The following is a 15,039-nucleotide window of genomic DNA, read 5'->3' as shown; positions in this document are numbered from 1 at the left end:
TACGGCTAGAATACAAAAGGCTCCTTGATTACACTAATAATTGTATATTTTTGGAAGAAAATAATTCAGAAAAGAGCAAAGAATGGAGACACCTTCAAGAATTCAGATTTTACTAGGCTTTGGTGTACAAACTCAGGCAAATGTCAATCCCCTTTTGAGTCCTCTTTTTCTTCAGTCTGTCAATAATCTTTTGTTCTTTCATATGTCTGGAAGCTAAATGGAAGTTTTGTCTTATAATACTTTATTTCATGTAGCATGCTCCCACAGATGACATGGCACATAGCATTGTAGGTTTCTAAACATTTTATGAACAATATCTTCTCTAGAGTTTTCTCAATACTTCTTTGGCTATGTTCTTAGGTATCACAAAGGTCATACTAGGAAAATAAATGGTCCCACCTGTTCTTCCTCCATTACCCAGTGATAAGAATGCAGGAAATTGCACAATTTTAACCAGTGAGACAGAGCTGATGAAGAAATATTTTTCTCTTGGTATCATCAGATCCCAGAATGGACAGTTCCAAGAGTTTCTCCAAAACGTGTCTGGAAAATCTAGAATATTGCATCCCATTTGTGCCTTGTAAAAGTGACTCTAAGATGTTTTTTATACTTTGTTTTGATTCATTTGTACAGTAACACTTGCTTTCCAAGATCATAGGCCAAAAATTTTATTCCCAAGTCTCTGACTTAAATTCTTTTTTTCCTCTTTTTTATTTATTAAGAATTTTTTTATTCATTTTGCATACCAACCACAGATTCCCTTCTCATCTCTTCTCCTGCTCCCCCCCAGCCTTTCTAACCCCACCACACCCCTGTCAATTCCCATCCTTTCCTCCAAAAAGGTAAGGCCTCCATGGGGAGTCAACAAAGCCTGGTACATTCAGTTGAAATAGATCCAAGTCACTCCCCCTGCATTTGAGACCAAGATTAAGTAATAAAATATTGTCAAATTTTCTAAGAAACACTGCTTTCAGGCTCATAGATGTTGAGCCTAGGAGAAGTATTAGGATGTTCCTATAACCTCCCTAACTATAGTGTTCCCACATAAAATCATGGCCTATCTAGAGAATTTATGGTGAATTTTCCCTTGGCTACATTTAAATAATCTAGAATATCTACATTTAGATAATATATTAACTTTTCCTGTGTATAAGCAACATCTTGAAAATTCTATAGTATTTTATTCTTGTTTGTTTCATTGCTTATTTATGTGCTAATTTCTTATTTTCTCAGGATGAACAGAAATGAATGTCCTCCAATCTGAACAATACTCACTGCCTTTGAGCAATGTCTACAGATACAAATGACAGTCTTTTAGTAATTGGCTACTCTGAATAAGGAATATACCCCAATGCAATGTATATACACATATTTCTCAGTCCACTTGGACAATCATACCTCTATGTAATTAGTCTTTCAAATCCACAAATGCAAAAACTATGAACAAAATATTAATAATGGGAGCAGTATATTGTGGTGTCAAATTGAACCAAATTATTCAATGATATTTCTTAAGTTGGTCTTGAATTAAAACTCCATAGTACAGAAACTAAGGCATAGTTTTGTTACTCACTCATCTCAGAATCTGCCAGAAACTGAGGATGAAAAAGAAACAGATAGCAGGAGGGGTAATCATGGAAACACTATTTGAGGGCATGGAGACTTTGACTTCAATACTGTAAGAATATAAATGCCTAGTAATTAATGTCATAGAGGCCATTCGTAAGGGTGGGCTGTAACATGAAGGATGTTAGTACAAAAAGCCAAACAGGATAGGTAACATTGGACATATAGCTAATGGAAAGGGAGCCAGGAACTCCATCATTCAGAGAGCTGAAATCACCAGATTCACAGCCCACTGAGTGGCAGCTTCTAGATCCATAGGATCTGGAATGGCAGCTTCTTGAACCAAAGCTCAAAAATCAGCTGTAAGTTATCTCACAGGGGCTGTAAGTCATAAAGTTCCATAGTAATAGCAGGACATATGACAGGGATCGACAGTGCATAAGACCTTGGGAAGCTTCTTGGCTCACTACAGGTCATCTAATAGTCATCAGAAAGGAGCTGAGTTGACAGGTACTGAGAGCATAGTTGGTAATGCTATAGACAAGCTACTGGGCTAGCAAGAGACACACAAGGACTCTGAGGAAAGCAGGTAGCACCTAATGGAGTGAGTAGTGGATACTCCAAAACAGCTTTTGTTAGACATGTTGATCGGGATATGGACTCTGCTGGATAGAACTGAAAAGGCTGTGAATTTAATGTTACCTCATGGGGACATGCATCTATATAATCTCAGCAATAGGTGTGGTATCCAACAGTGTTACCCTTGGCATGTGTTTCTGCTTTCAACTTTTTAACCATGCAACTGAGTAGTAATCTATCTGTTAATTTAATTGAACTTGAGCATGTTCCTGCACAGTGTATTTGTGGCTGTTGTAATTTTTGTTATAGCAAATATTATAAGTTACTCCTATGACAGGAATGTCACAACTGATTTACACTAATGTTTATTCTGTAATTTCCAGAATAATCTTCCCCTTTACTCTTGACATAATTTGTATGTGTTCTGCTTAGAATGCTGTAGATAAACTCTCTCTAGAGCAGTAATTCTCAACCTGTGGGTTGCGATCTTTTGGAGTCACATATCAGTTATCCTGCATATCAAATATTTATGTTATGATTCATTACAGTAGCAAAATTACAGTTATGAAGTCTCAACAAAATAATTTTATGGCTGAGAGTCACCACAACAGGAAGAATTGTATTAAAGGGTCCCAGCATCAGAAACGTTGAGAACCACAGCTCTACAGAGTGACTGAGCCTAGAGAAGATAAAAGGAGGGGAAAGCCAATGGCCAATCTTAACTCAGAATTTTCCCCACTGGCCATGAGCAGCCAATTTTACTCCCCATAGGTCTCAAGGACCTTTGCTGTTTCTCTGAGTCCTCTGCTTATATGCATAGGTTTTGATTATAAAACAATTATCATTGTAAATTAAAAGTCAATGAAACAAAGACTTAAAAATAATCATACCGTGTGTGTGGTTATGAACACTGGCTGTTTTTCAAAAGTATCTGGGTTTAATTCCAACACTGACATGGTGGCTTGTAAGTATCTGTAACTCTAGTTCCAGGGAATTTGACACCCCCTTCTGGCCTCCAAGTGCACCAGGTATGCAAATGTTCCAAAGATATACACAGACAAAATACACATACACATAACATTTTTAAAAATTGATATAAGAGACAGAGATAAATGCAATGATTGACAAAGTAAGGAAAAACTTCGATTGGAAGTTAGGTTACATACACTTTTTTAAACATTTTAAAACTCCACTTTGGTACAATGTGGTAATTTGTTTAAAATCCTCTGACAGGGATATTCAAAACAATCACAAAAATTTTTTCCATAAGTTTTTGACTTTATTATATTTGACATAATATTATTCCTAATCATGGTTTATATCTTTTATTATTATTCAAATAATAAAAATAAAGCTTTGTAACACTCTGTTTTGGTCCTAAGAATCAGAATAAGAACTCAAATTGAGTGTAATCATGACACAAATATCATAGGATTGACCACTCACTTTTTTAATGAATTTATGGTCTCCTCCATGAGGTGGTATTCATCCTGGACAGCACTGAAGTGGACATAACCTGAGAACAGATAGGTCATAGCCTAGGATAAAACCTACTGCTGTTACTCTTCTAAAGGAACAGCAATAAAATCACTCCTAAAGCCATATTGCCATAGCTATAAAGGAGAACATCACTCAGCCCTCATTAGAGAAACTTCTACTTGTAGTAGATAGAAACTAACACGGAGATAGACAACTAAATGATGTGCAGAAAGTGAGAGAGTTTGGAGCACTCATGCTAAGTGGGTGTTTTCACCAGTCTCCTCCCCTCAGGGCTCAGGGATCTATGTGGGAGAGGAAACAGAAAGATTCTAAGAGACAGAGGAGGTGAATGACTCCAGGGAAACAGTGTCTTCCCGAAACTGCAGGACTGATACACAAATGAACTCACAAAGGCTGTGACAGCACACACAGACAGACACAGTTTCAAGCCAGACAAAACCCCAGCACTGAGTGTGAGTGCGCTCACACTCTTTCCTTCTTTTTTTCTTCCTTTCTGTTTTTTCTCTTTTTGTTAGTCTCTCTGTTTTGAATTTTAGAGTGCTGTTCTTTAGGAAGCCACATGTGGTCCATGGCTGGGTAGGTCTTTGAATGAGACCTTTAGAGATTCTAGAGAATGCTCATGGCATAAGGTCTATTGAGATGCCTTAGTCTTCCTTCATCTGGCGATATGCAGCAGAAACCCTACTGAATGAAGAGGGCCTTATGACTTAATATAAAACAAGGTAGCTCAGGAATTTCATTTTATCAAATATGTGCATGTGTCTATGCATATTTTATGCATATTGAAATACATGTGTGCATGTGTATTTGTAAAAAATATAGCCAATTGATAGGATTAATTACATATAAAACTTAGAATATTTGTTATAAAACATATTATTTCACCATTATAGATACTTTCTTTTCCTAAAGGAATGTCATGTTGTCTGCTAGCATATAATATTGCTATATAACTTGCATATATATCTAAAACATAGTATTGACATGAGTTAAAATGATTTAAAACAAACAAAATTGTATTCATCAAATTGGCATATGAATATATTTTTTCTACTGATATCAAGTGAATATCTCTTATGCTGTGTGTATTCTTATTTCATTCTTCCTTTTAGAAAAATCTTTAGAGGCTAAAGATTTGCTTAGCAGACATTACTTTGATACAGGATGCACAGTCTCCAAAATAAAATTCACAAATTTTTAAATAAGTAACCAACTGAAATAGTTTTGTCAGCCATATTAAATATGCCCAAGATTAGCATCCATCTGAAATCTCTAACATCCATAAACAAATATTTTTACAGTCAAAACAGTTTGAGCAATATTTAATACATTCATATTTACAAATTTCCCCTTTGCTTTGTTCTTCCTTAAGAGGGCTTAATAGGAGGAGGCAGTTTCCCTAAAACCTACACAAGCTCAGGTTGTTGCTTAAGGTCACTAGGGTACCATATGTTAAAGCTCGCAATCAGATTCTCCTGAGAATCCATTTGTCTTTCCTGGGCTGGGTCACTGCTTGGCAGCAGTCCATGAAAAGCAAGGTCTCTGTAGAAACCACAGCAGAAAGGTCCACAGTCCACAGTCTATGTCTAAGGGTGGTAGAAGTGAAATCTCCACTGTCACAGTGGTCACACCAGAATGAAGTGAAATCTCCACAGTCACACCAGTGGTACATCAAGCAACAAGTCAGCTGCGCTGGATATAAAATTTATTTCCTCATCGAATGTTTTGGTCATTTACAAGATTAATTCCATTCAAAGAGCCTAAACCTGGCACTTGCTAGGCGATCTCAGTTTTGTCTGTGGCTACCACAGCACCAGTCATCTGATCGTCCTAGGTTCAATGTCATGCGGTTTTTCCTTTTATTACTTTTGTTGGCTAATATTGAATGAATCACAGAGAATAATAGGAAAAAATGAGAAAGGGTGATGATGATAGGGTTAATCTTCAGTGGGTTCCACATTAAGCCAGAAGTGATGTTTCCAAGTCATTAACAAAATAAAAGTTACTCTCATTCCATACCTTGTAAAGAAAAATGTTTTCCTCATAACATCCAATGACAAAACACACAAGAAGTATGTCAAGAGGAAAAAGGATTTTCCTGGACATAATGAAATAATTTTTGGTGTAAATAATCATGGCATTTCTGACATAGAAGTAGCTCTATGTCCTTTGTTACAATGAAATTACAACAACCATAAATATACTGTGCAGAAAAAGTATTCAAATGTAACTACAATTATAGAGAAATTTGTCAGTGCACATGTGTAAGGGACAGAACACTCACAGGAAAAGCATGATCCTGCTGGGTACCACACCTGTTGCTGAGAATATATAAACCCAGCCCTGCACAGGTAAGAGTCAAACTCGGAATCCTCTCAGTTACATCCAGCTGAGCTCACATCTCTAGTCAACATGACCTGTAAATGCTGCTCTGGAAGCGTTTCTACCTCCTCTAGGCCCTGCCTGCACTCTTCAGGTTCCTCCTGTGGCTCTTCCTACCCCAGCAACCTGATCTACAGCACTACCAACTGCTCTCCCAGCACCTGCCAGCTGGAATCCTCTCTGAACACTGGCTGTCAGGAGACCTGCATTGAGCCCATCAGCTGCCAGAGTTCCTGCGTGGTGTCCAGCCCTTGCCAGAAAGCCTGCTACTACCCCAGGAGCTTCATACCTTGCACTCCCTGCCAGGAGGCATATGCTGGGTCTCTGGGCTTTGAGCCAAGCAGCTTCTATTCCCTAGATTGTGGATCTAGCAGGTACTACATAGTGGGTTGTACACCCAGTGGCTTCGAATATCTGTATTATGTAGTCTCTGGCTTCCCTTCCCAGAGCTATGGGTCCAGATTCTGCTATTCAACCCACCTGCCTGCTAGTACCTACCAACCTTGTTATAAACCAACCGTTGATAACATCCTCCACGGATTTTACTGTTGAGTCTCTTTATACAATGTGCCTATGCTCTGAAGCCATTGTTCTCTTGCTTCCCCACTCTTGCTGTCTGTTATTGCTTCCATTAACAGCTTCTTTCTTTCTCAATTTCTGGGAGATTCTGTAATTTGTGGGCAAATTCAAATATCCCTTTCTCTACTTGCTTTGGAAAAAATGATAAATGTACTATTTGGTTTTCATTCAAGAGCTATTGAAGATTAAAATTTTCATCTAATAAATTTGTGCAATCTGACACCTCAATGTGTTGTATCCTTCAATATTAATTTGCTCATAGGTTGGCATTCAAGCGTTTGGGGAGTTCATTGCATGTCAATATAGTTGTTTAATTTTGTTTGCAAACATACATTTCTACATTTAGTTGTGTTCCTTACCTTCAAGAACATTTGGATAGACTTTCAGAGTTGTCCACCCCAGGTCCAGTCCCACGGGGAAGGGCATTTCTTCATTGGTTTGCATCTTTCACTAGTTGGCATTCTGGAGTTTCTGGGATTCTCATCACGGCATTGGAGTCCTTCTGTTATCTTAATGGAACCTTTGTGATACCCACATGTATGTGTGTTGTATGTCCTAAAGGAAACTTTAGAGAAGGGTGTTTACAGAATGGGTGTGAACCTCACACAATCTGAGTGCCAGCAGCCTCTCTGGCATCATCTGTGACAGCATGCTGTATAGAAGAAGGTAATATGAGACATAGGATTTTATCATGACAGTTACACATCAGAGCAAGATTGTTAACCTCTTTAGACAAGAGGGGGAGATTCTAAAAGAGTTTGAAGTTTGCTAGGGTTTTAAAGCAAGCCCCAGGATAATTTGAATTTATAAAGGAATGCCAGTTCCTTGTTCTTTCTGGAACTTGTTCATTTGTTTTCAAGAATACAACTCATAGGATAATCAGACATTATTTGGTATTACTGCTACTGTGTGAATTGTATCATATATTTAATATGTTGAAACTAATTCATTAGCCTCATATAGACAATGCACAAAAAGAGTTAAAATAAATATGAGTTTAATTAGAAACAGTGTTTCAAGAGAACTTTTTGTTCTCTCTTTCTCCCTCTCTCCCCCGTTCCTCTCTCTCACCCTTAGTGATAGTGTCCTCTACTGGTGGATTGTCTTGCTTTCTGCTTTGCTTTAAGGTTCTTGTTTGTTTGTTTAAGTATAAATGCTACTTTAAGGTTATGGGGAAATGATTTAAAAGAAATAAAAAGTCATGTACAAAGTTCATACATAAACACAGGTTTTTGCCTCCTAATACTAAGCGATCATCATCTTTTAATTAGTTCCTTCAGAGTGAGTTTCCTCCAATGTTTTCTTTTATCATATTCGTCCTCCAACTTTTCCAAAATTCAACCTCTTTCCCTATCCACCCAACTGTATCCTTAAAAAAATACTCAAGAGCAAATTGTGCTTCCCAAATCTTTGTTCTTACCACTGAGGTATGATCACCTTACCAGCAGCTACATTCTTAAAAATATGAATAAATAAATAAATAAATAAATAAATAAATAAATAAACTGACCCTTCTTTTTCCAGAAACCAACAATTGCCAGTCATTCCATGCCTGGAGTAAGACTATGTGTCTATCCCTCCTCTCCATTGCCTTGATTTCTTCTGGCTTGGTCTTGTACAGGTTTTGTGCATTCTATTTAAATCTGCCTTCTTATTTAATTTATATTCTATCTTTTAAAATATTTATTTTATTTTAAATCATATATGATTGAATATATAAATATATTTACATAATTATAAATAAGTATTTATAACCCACCTAAAAAGGCTCTGTTTATAGGTATGTGCAGGTGAGTGTAGGTGCTCACACAGTCAGAGGGCCCTGGAGCTGGATCTATAGGCGGTTATGAGCCTTCAGATGTGGGTGGTGGAAACTGAACTAGAATGTGCAGGAGTAGCACCTTCTGTTAGCCACTACGACATCTCTCTGGGCCCATTATTCTAACTCTCTTGACACATACAGTTTGTGTCTTCAATAAAATTACATGTTTAACTTTCCATGCAATCAGTGATGGCACCTACCCTCATGAGGTTGTCATCCACTTATTATACAAGTTTTATGCTAGCAATAAACTCTTCCTGGTCATATAAATACAACTCGTTTTACATTAGAAATTACATGATTTTTAACTAATAGCTTTTGAAAAGAATTACTTTGCAAAGTTTAAAGTTCTAGATGCTGTTCCAAATAATAAAATAAGTAGTTGTGTATTTAAAGATATGAGGCATGCTCACAGTAACTAGAGGATTTAGATTGTTTTTTATGTGTTCAGATGCGGCATAAATTCATGCCCATACCTCATGAACACCTAACTTTCCCACTACCTCCACCTACTGGTGGATAGTGGGTATTACTGTATCATGCTGGCCGTGGACCTGCCCATGACACTCAAACCGAGGAAAGGAAAAGAAGAGACCCATTTCCACGCAGGCATCTTTTTAACTATGTACATTGTCCTGTATATTATAATAACAATAACTTCTCTCATTGTGATCCTACTGCATTCCGTCTTTGAATTGAAATGGTCTCTTTTGTTAGGAGAATATTTTAAAAATGGGAGACTTCTCTTGTCCTAAATTTAACAAAATTGGTTAGCTTTACATCCATCTTGAACCCCACTAGATGAACCCATGGCAAAAGTAGACTTATAGTTCCCTAGACGAGACCTTATGTATGATGAGGAAGTTACTATTGGTTATCAGTAAAACCAGCATATGTTGAGCCTGGGTGCTAAATCATCTCCACCTTTGATAATGATTCCTGGAATTAACTGATGAAGCCTGGGTGACATAGTCCACTATTCAAATACAACATCCCACTTCTACACCGGATCAAATCCTGAAACAAAAGAATATTTGCACGGGTTTTTAATATTTTTTAAAGGTTTCTCATCAAACTCCAGAAACATAAAGCCAAACTGAGACATCACCAAAATATATAAATTAACATCTGAGCAATGTTAGCCATATTTATTAGCAACTCTTGTATGTGTTATAGATTTCATTTAGAGATTTCAATCTGGCAGTCAAGGTGGGGGGACTGGACCCCATTTCTGCCTAACTCATGATCATGTAACTTCTTACCTGCCTGCAATTTTGCATACATTTTAAAATGTAGCTTATAAAAATAATCTCGCTTCCAAATTTATATGGCACAGTCTACCTAATATTCCCTCCATATTATAATTATTTTATATAAAATATTGGTTTATAATTCCCTATATAGCATAAAAATCAGTCTTCCATCCTAATAATGTATTTTCTTCCTTTCACTGCATGAAACTATCAACAGATGGAGAAAACGGCAAAGTTGAAAAAATTCTACGAATACAAAAGGATGAATTTACTTTTTAAAATTAAAATGGCTAGTACAAAACACAGCAAAGCTTAGGGAGATATTTTGAAGTTTTTTGTTTGTTTGTTTGTTTGTTTGTTTTTCAAGTCAGGGCTTCTCTGTGTAGCTTTGCGCCTTTCCTGGAACTCACTTGGTAGCGTAGGCTGGCCTCGAACTCACAGAGATCCTCGAACTCACAGAGATCCTCCTGCTTCTGCCTCCCGAGTGCTGGGATTAAAGGCGTGTGCCACCACGGCCCGGCTTGAAGTAGTTTTGAAGACAAGAAGATGAAAGTAATCATGGTCCTCACAAGATACATAGATGTCCAGTTGCATATTTTTATTTAAACTTACATCCTTCCCCTTCATAAAAGTAAAGGCATTGGCAGTTTAAGAAATTACTAAGAGATACATGAAGAAAGAATTATGTTTGACTTTTGCAAGTCCATACATCGCTAAGAAAACCATTTAGCATCTCCAATGAAATACATGTTCCAATTACAGGGACTCATAAGAGTGAGTAGAAGTCTAATTCCTAGACTAACATAAGAGATCAAAAGACAGTGTGGCTCTTAACCCAGTAGGTGGGAGGCACCTTTTACATTTCTAGTTTCCCCAGTAGAAGATCAGAAGAAGCCATTCCCACAGGTTGGCTGGTAAGAAACAGACTGGTAGCTTTTAGAAGAGAAGCAGGTTGGGCGGTAAAAGCTGGACCCACAATTTAGGGTTGAAAAATTGCGAGTACCACATCCCACTGACTGGAAACCACGGGATCCAAAGCCCAGGGTTGGGTAGCCACAACCAAAAGACTGGAAGCCCCTGGAACTGAAGCCTAGAGATCCTGAGAAAGGTGACTGGCAGGGTCTGCAGGACACTGGGATGCTCTGGTGGTAGCAGGGCCTCTGGCAGTGTCTGGAGACCACATAGGATGTATGGCAGCTGGTGGGCTCACAGAAGGTTTCCTGACACCCACTGTGGAGAGAGGAGCCCAACTGGTGGGTGATGGGGGTTTGGAGGTCAGTGCTGTAGAAGACATTGTTGGGGTAGGAGGAACCACAAGAAGAGATCCGGTGTTGCAGGTGGCCCCCAAAGGACTGGGAGAAGTTTCCAGAGCAGCTGTTGCAGGACATGTTGAGAGGAGAGAAGTCTTTGCGGAGGAGGATGCTCAGAATTTGAATGACCCTGCTTGGACATATGGCATTTATATACCCCTGTCCTTGAGTGCGTCATCCCCATAGCGCATGAACACAAGTTACCTCCGGCTTTAATTGAATGGAAAATACCATCATAGTCATGCATATTTACTTTTCGTGTGGTTTCAAACTGGATAGAGCAGTGATGTCTGCGGCCCTGGAATTCAGGTAATAGTGTTCAGTCTTCAAAGCTATTATTCATCTTCCATCAGCAAAAGGTCACCCTGCACATCACTCAGAAAACTGCTTTAGAGGTAGACTGTCTGGGCTGAGGGAAGCTAGCTTAATTAAAAATAATTGATACCCGTTGCACAATCTGTCCAAAAATTGTTGCCATCTGGCTAGCAAAGTTGTTCGCTGATCCACTCATAGTCACTTCTTTTAAACAAAAACACGCACTGATTGCTGCCTCAAAATGGCAAGCTTCTGTGATGAATAGTATCATCCAAACACTGATATGCAAGATGTATGAGGACTTAAAAAAAATGTACCTCAGTTTAAATGGCTTTACTATAATAGGGAGAAATCCTTATTTCTCATGCATCTGCCTAAGAATGGAATCCAGATATTAAATGCCAGTCATAAGTGTGTGTGTGTGTGTGTGTGTGTGTGTGTGTGTGTGTGTGTGTGTGTGTGTGTGTACCAGTGGTTGGGTATGGGGGTGGGGTGGGAGTGGTTAACTGTGCTGTGAGCTGAACACTCCATGCTTTGTGCTGGTTTGAATGCTAAAGATTATTTACTTAAGATGATAAAATGCATTAAAAGGAAAAAATCTTGAGGTAATGATGTTCAATGCATCTCTATCTCTAATGAGGGTTATTTTTTCCCACTGAAAACAGTTTCCATAACCTGGTAAATGTCCTCATTCTAAAGAAAGCTTATAAAGCAATTGCCTTGAGGTGTCAGGCCAAAGCAGCCATAGCCAGGAGATGCTTCCTCTGCCCTGAAGGCAGCATATATCACTTTGACTTAAATTGTTTTCAGGTGCTTCTGACAAGTATCGCAACATGTCCAAAGTGAGGGTCATATTTCCTCAATTTCCATGGCTTGTGTTCCACCTCAGTGCAAGAGTCTAATGAAGACTGATGCTTGGATCTGGAGGAGGAGAAAGTGTAAAGGGCTATATTGGTGTGCCTTGGGTGCTGTTTGATTTGTTTCATATTATAGAACAACATTTCCTTCTAGTTCTGAACAACAGCATTTTTTTTTTTTGGATGAGAGAGCATCATTTGCTTTCTTTATTTCTTCTTCTTTCCTTCTTTGTTTTGTTAACTTAAAATGTTCAGACTCATAAAAGTCTAGAATTTGTGGGAGATTTTAGGAAATATTTTCAGCTTTTTTTTTTTTTTTTTTTTTTTTTTAATCAGATCAGAACTCTAGTTACAGCAACCTGATTCAGTATTCCCAGAACTCCGGGATAGAAGTTTCCTTATCTACAAGAACAGCCCATTTTGGATTTATCCTTCAAGATTAGACCAAGTAATTACAATTCTTCATAAAATTAGTCTCAGCTCATTTTCAATGCAGAATATAATTTATGCCAAGAACAGATGATATACAAAGTTTTTCCATTTACACAAGGTTATTTAGGCAATTTCCTGTACAATTAGCTATGTTGTGCCAAATGGAAAAGTACAGAAAAATCCCAAGACTTAGTTTTCTAGGGGGAATATATAAGTTAATTGATAGATATACAATTAACAACCCCAAAATCATCTCTTCTCCAATTAACATTCTCTTCTCTTTTGATAACCTTCCCTACCCCATTTCAGTATATAAGGGTCATTTGTATAACCATGAATTCTTCAGATCCTTGATCTTTCTGTGACATTTGCATGCAACAGATACTTTCCACATTCTTAATTTTTTTTAAACTTTATGCAAGAAAAAAAAAAAAACACCATCTGAAGCAAAATGAGTATGGCCATGAAACAATGTTTATGCCTTGCTGCTTTGTTGTCAATGACATCAAGAGGGGAGAGACGCAGTTTAGGAAGAAAAGGGTATTTTGATAATCAAGCTTGTTAAGTTTATGAATGACTTCCACCACAAAGCAGTGAAGGTGTGGGGACATTGGATTCTAATTCAAAAAATAATAGTGAAAGGGCTGACAGCATACCCCAGTGTGGTAGAGCTTACATGAGGCTCTGAATATGTTACTCAGAGGGAACGAACAGAAAAGAGGGAAGAAGAAAACAAAAGAGAAGGGAAAGGAAGGCAAGACAATGGAGGGATTCTGATTCTGTGAGAAACCTTTTATAATATAATTAATGTTCTAAGCACTCATGCAAACATTGGTCCTCTCAACTTTATATAATCATGTACACAAAACACAGGTTGACAAAGTATATCATGAACAACGTTGATCTTGATTTTTTTTTCCTTCTGTGGATTAGTATTCTATTGTTCTCTTCATAACATCCACAACATTTGGAGGAAGAAATATAAAATGGTGATTTCTTTTGTCTTCAATCAAGTTTCTAAACTTGGAGCATCATAATTCTATTTCTAGAATACAAACTTTGGTAGAGTGTTGAACTCTGCAGGATTATTGCTGCATCATCCATTGGATCATATCTTGAAGGCAGGAATTAAATAAAGCATCTATCTACCTTAAAGACTCACTTATGTTGGCTTTCATTCGACTTACTGGAGATATTGAGAAATTGCATTTTTGCTTCATGAATAATTGCTTTGAAAACTAATGAAATTCCTTCATTTAGAAGTACACATTCATAAAAAGTCCTTTGAAGGTTAAAGTATTTCATTTTTACTGGAGCCTAATTAGGCCTTCTCATTAAAATCGACAAGGACTACTACGCCCATCTCTCTGGTATATAAGGACCCGTGTCAGATGGTGGCATTCACACTCGCAGATTCATCACCGCAACTCCACTGAAACCAGAACTCCTGACAACATGTCTTACGCTTGCAACTCTGGAAACTTCTCCTCCCAGTCTTTTGGAGGTTTCCTGAGGCAGCCAGTCTCCAGCTACAACTCCTTCTACCCCAGCAGCAATGTTTTCTATTCTCCAAAGAACTTCCAGCTAGGCTCCTCTTTCTACAATGGACAGCAGGAGACCTTCGAGGAGCCCCTGGAGTGTCACTCACCGTGCTGCGGGACCAGATCCTTCCAGGCATCCTGCTTCCGGCCCAAGCAGTACTTTTCCAGGCCCTGCCACGGAGGCTTTACTGGATCTTTTGGATATGGCAATTCGGGTTTTGGATCTTTCGGGTATGGGAGCTCTGGCATTCACTCTCAGGGCTGTGGCTCCAGCTTCTACCGCCCAGGTTACTTTTCTTCCAAGAGTATCCAGTCGTCCTATTACCAGCCAGGCTTTAGCTCTCGCTTTTGCGGGTCTGGTTTCTGAACATCCCAGTTGTCTCATTGATGGTTTCTGCACCTTATGGAATTCAAACGGCACCTCCAACATCTAGGATTTATCGATGAGCATTGTCTCTCTAGGACTCAGCATCATGATCTACCGGGAAGCAAACGATTTTCTGAGGACAGAGTAACTTTAACCTTTGACCTTTCAACTCTACTGCAAGAGAGAGCTGGTATTTTAATTATTATGTAAATGCTTGGATCTTTTCTTTTACCATCCATCCCTCTAAATTTCTTCTCTCATTATTTCCTTAAGATTCCTCCACTCAAGTTCATTTTCAATAAACTTACATCTCTAGCATGAATTTTGGCATTCCAGTTTGTTTTTGTTCTTGTTTTATAAATGACATATTTATTCAATGCATCTGATACTTGAACTGTTTTCAGATTTTTTTTCCCTCTCTCTTACATTTTGTCTGATAGAAAAGCAGAAGCATTAGAAGGAAATTCATATTTGTGTCCTATCTCAAGCCATCTTTCATATCTCGAAAGATTTATATTCCCCCATAGGTCCATTTG

General features: G+C 38.1%; 3 protein-coding genes across 3 annotated transcripts; 2 read left to right on the top strand and 1 right to left on the bottom strand.

Annotated features, from left to right (window-relative positions):
- The first annotated feature begins 6,057 nt into the window (after positions 1-6,057).
- On the top strand, positions 6,058-6,579 carry LOC114698411 (keratin-associated protein 13-1-like). The gene has a single exon (XM_028877061.1). The coding sequence runs from the start codon at positions 6,058-6,060 to the stop codon at positions 6,577-6,579; it is 522 nt and encodes a 173-aa protein (XP_028732894.1).
- Positions 6,580-10,258: 3,679 nt separating this feature from the next.
- Positions 10,259-11,101, bottom strand: LOC114698378 (keratin-associated protein 14-like). Its single transcript, XM_028877034.2, has one exon. It carries the CDS (start codon positions 11,067-11,069, stop codon positions 10,566-10,568), a length of 504 nt encoding a protein of 167 aa, XP_028732867.1. The 5' UTR covers positions 11,070-11,101; the 3' UTR covers positions 10,259-10,565.
- Positions 11,102-14,007: 2,906 nt separating this feature from the next.
- On the top strand, positions 14,008-14,825 carry LOC114698377 (keratin-associated protein 15-1). The gene has a single exon (XM_028877032.2). It carries the CDS (start codon positions 14,051-14,053, stop codon positions 14,501-14,503), a length of 453 nt encoding a protein of 150 aa, XP_028732865.1. The 5' UTR covers positions 14,008-14,050; the 3' UTR covers positions 14,504-14,825.
- The last annotated feature ends 214 nt before the right edge of the window (positions 14,826-15,039 follow it).

The sequence above is a fragment of the Peromyscus leucopus genome, chromosome 12, assembly GCF_004664715.2.
Source record: "Peromyscus leucopus breed LL Stock chromosome 12, UCI_PerLeu_2.1, whole genome shotgun sequence".
Classification (NCBI taxonomy): Eukaryota; Metazoa; Chordata; class Mammalia; order Rodentia; family Cricetidae; genus Peromyscus; species Peromyscus leucopus.
This window is presented reverse-complemented; position numbering and strand designations above follow the sequence as displayed.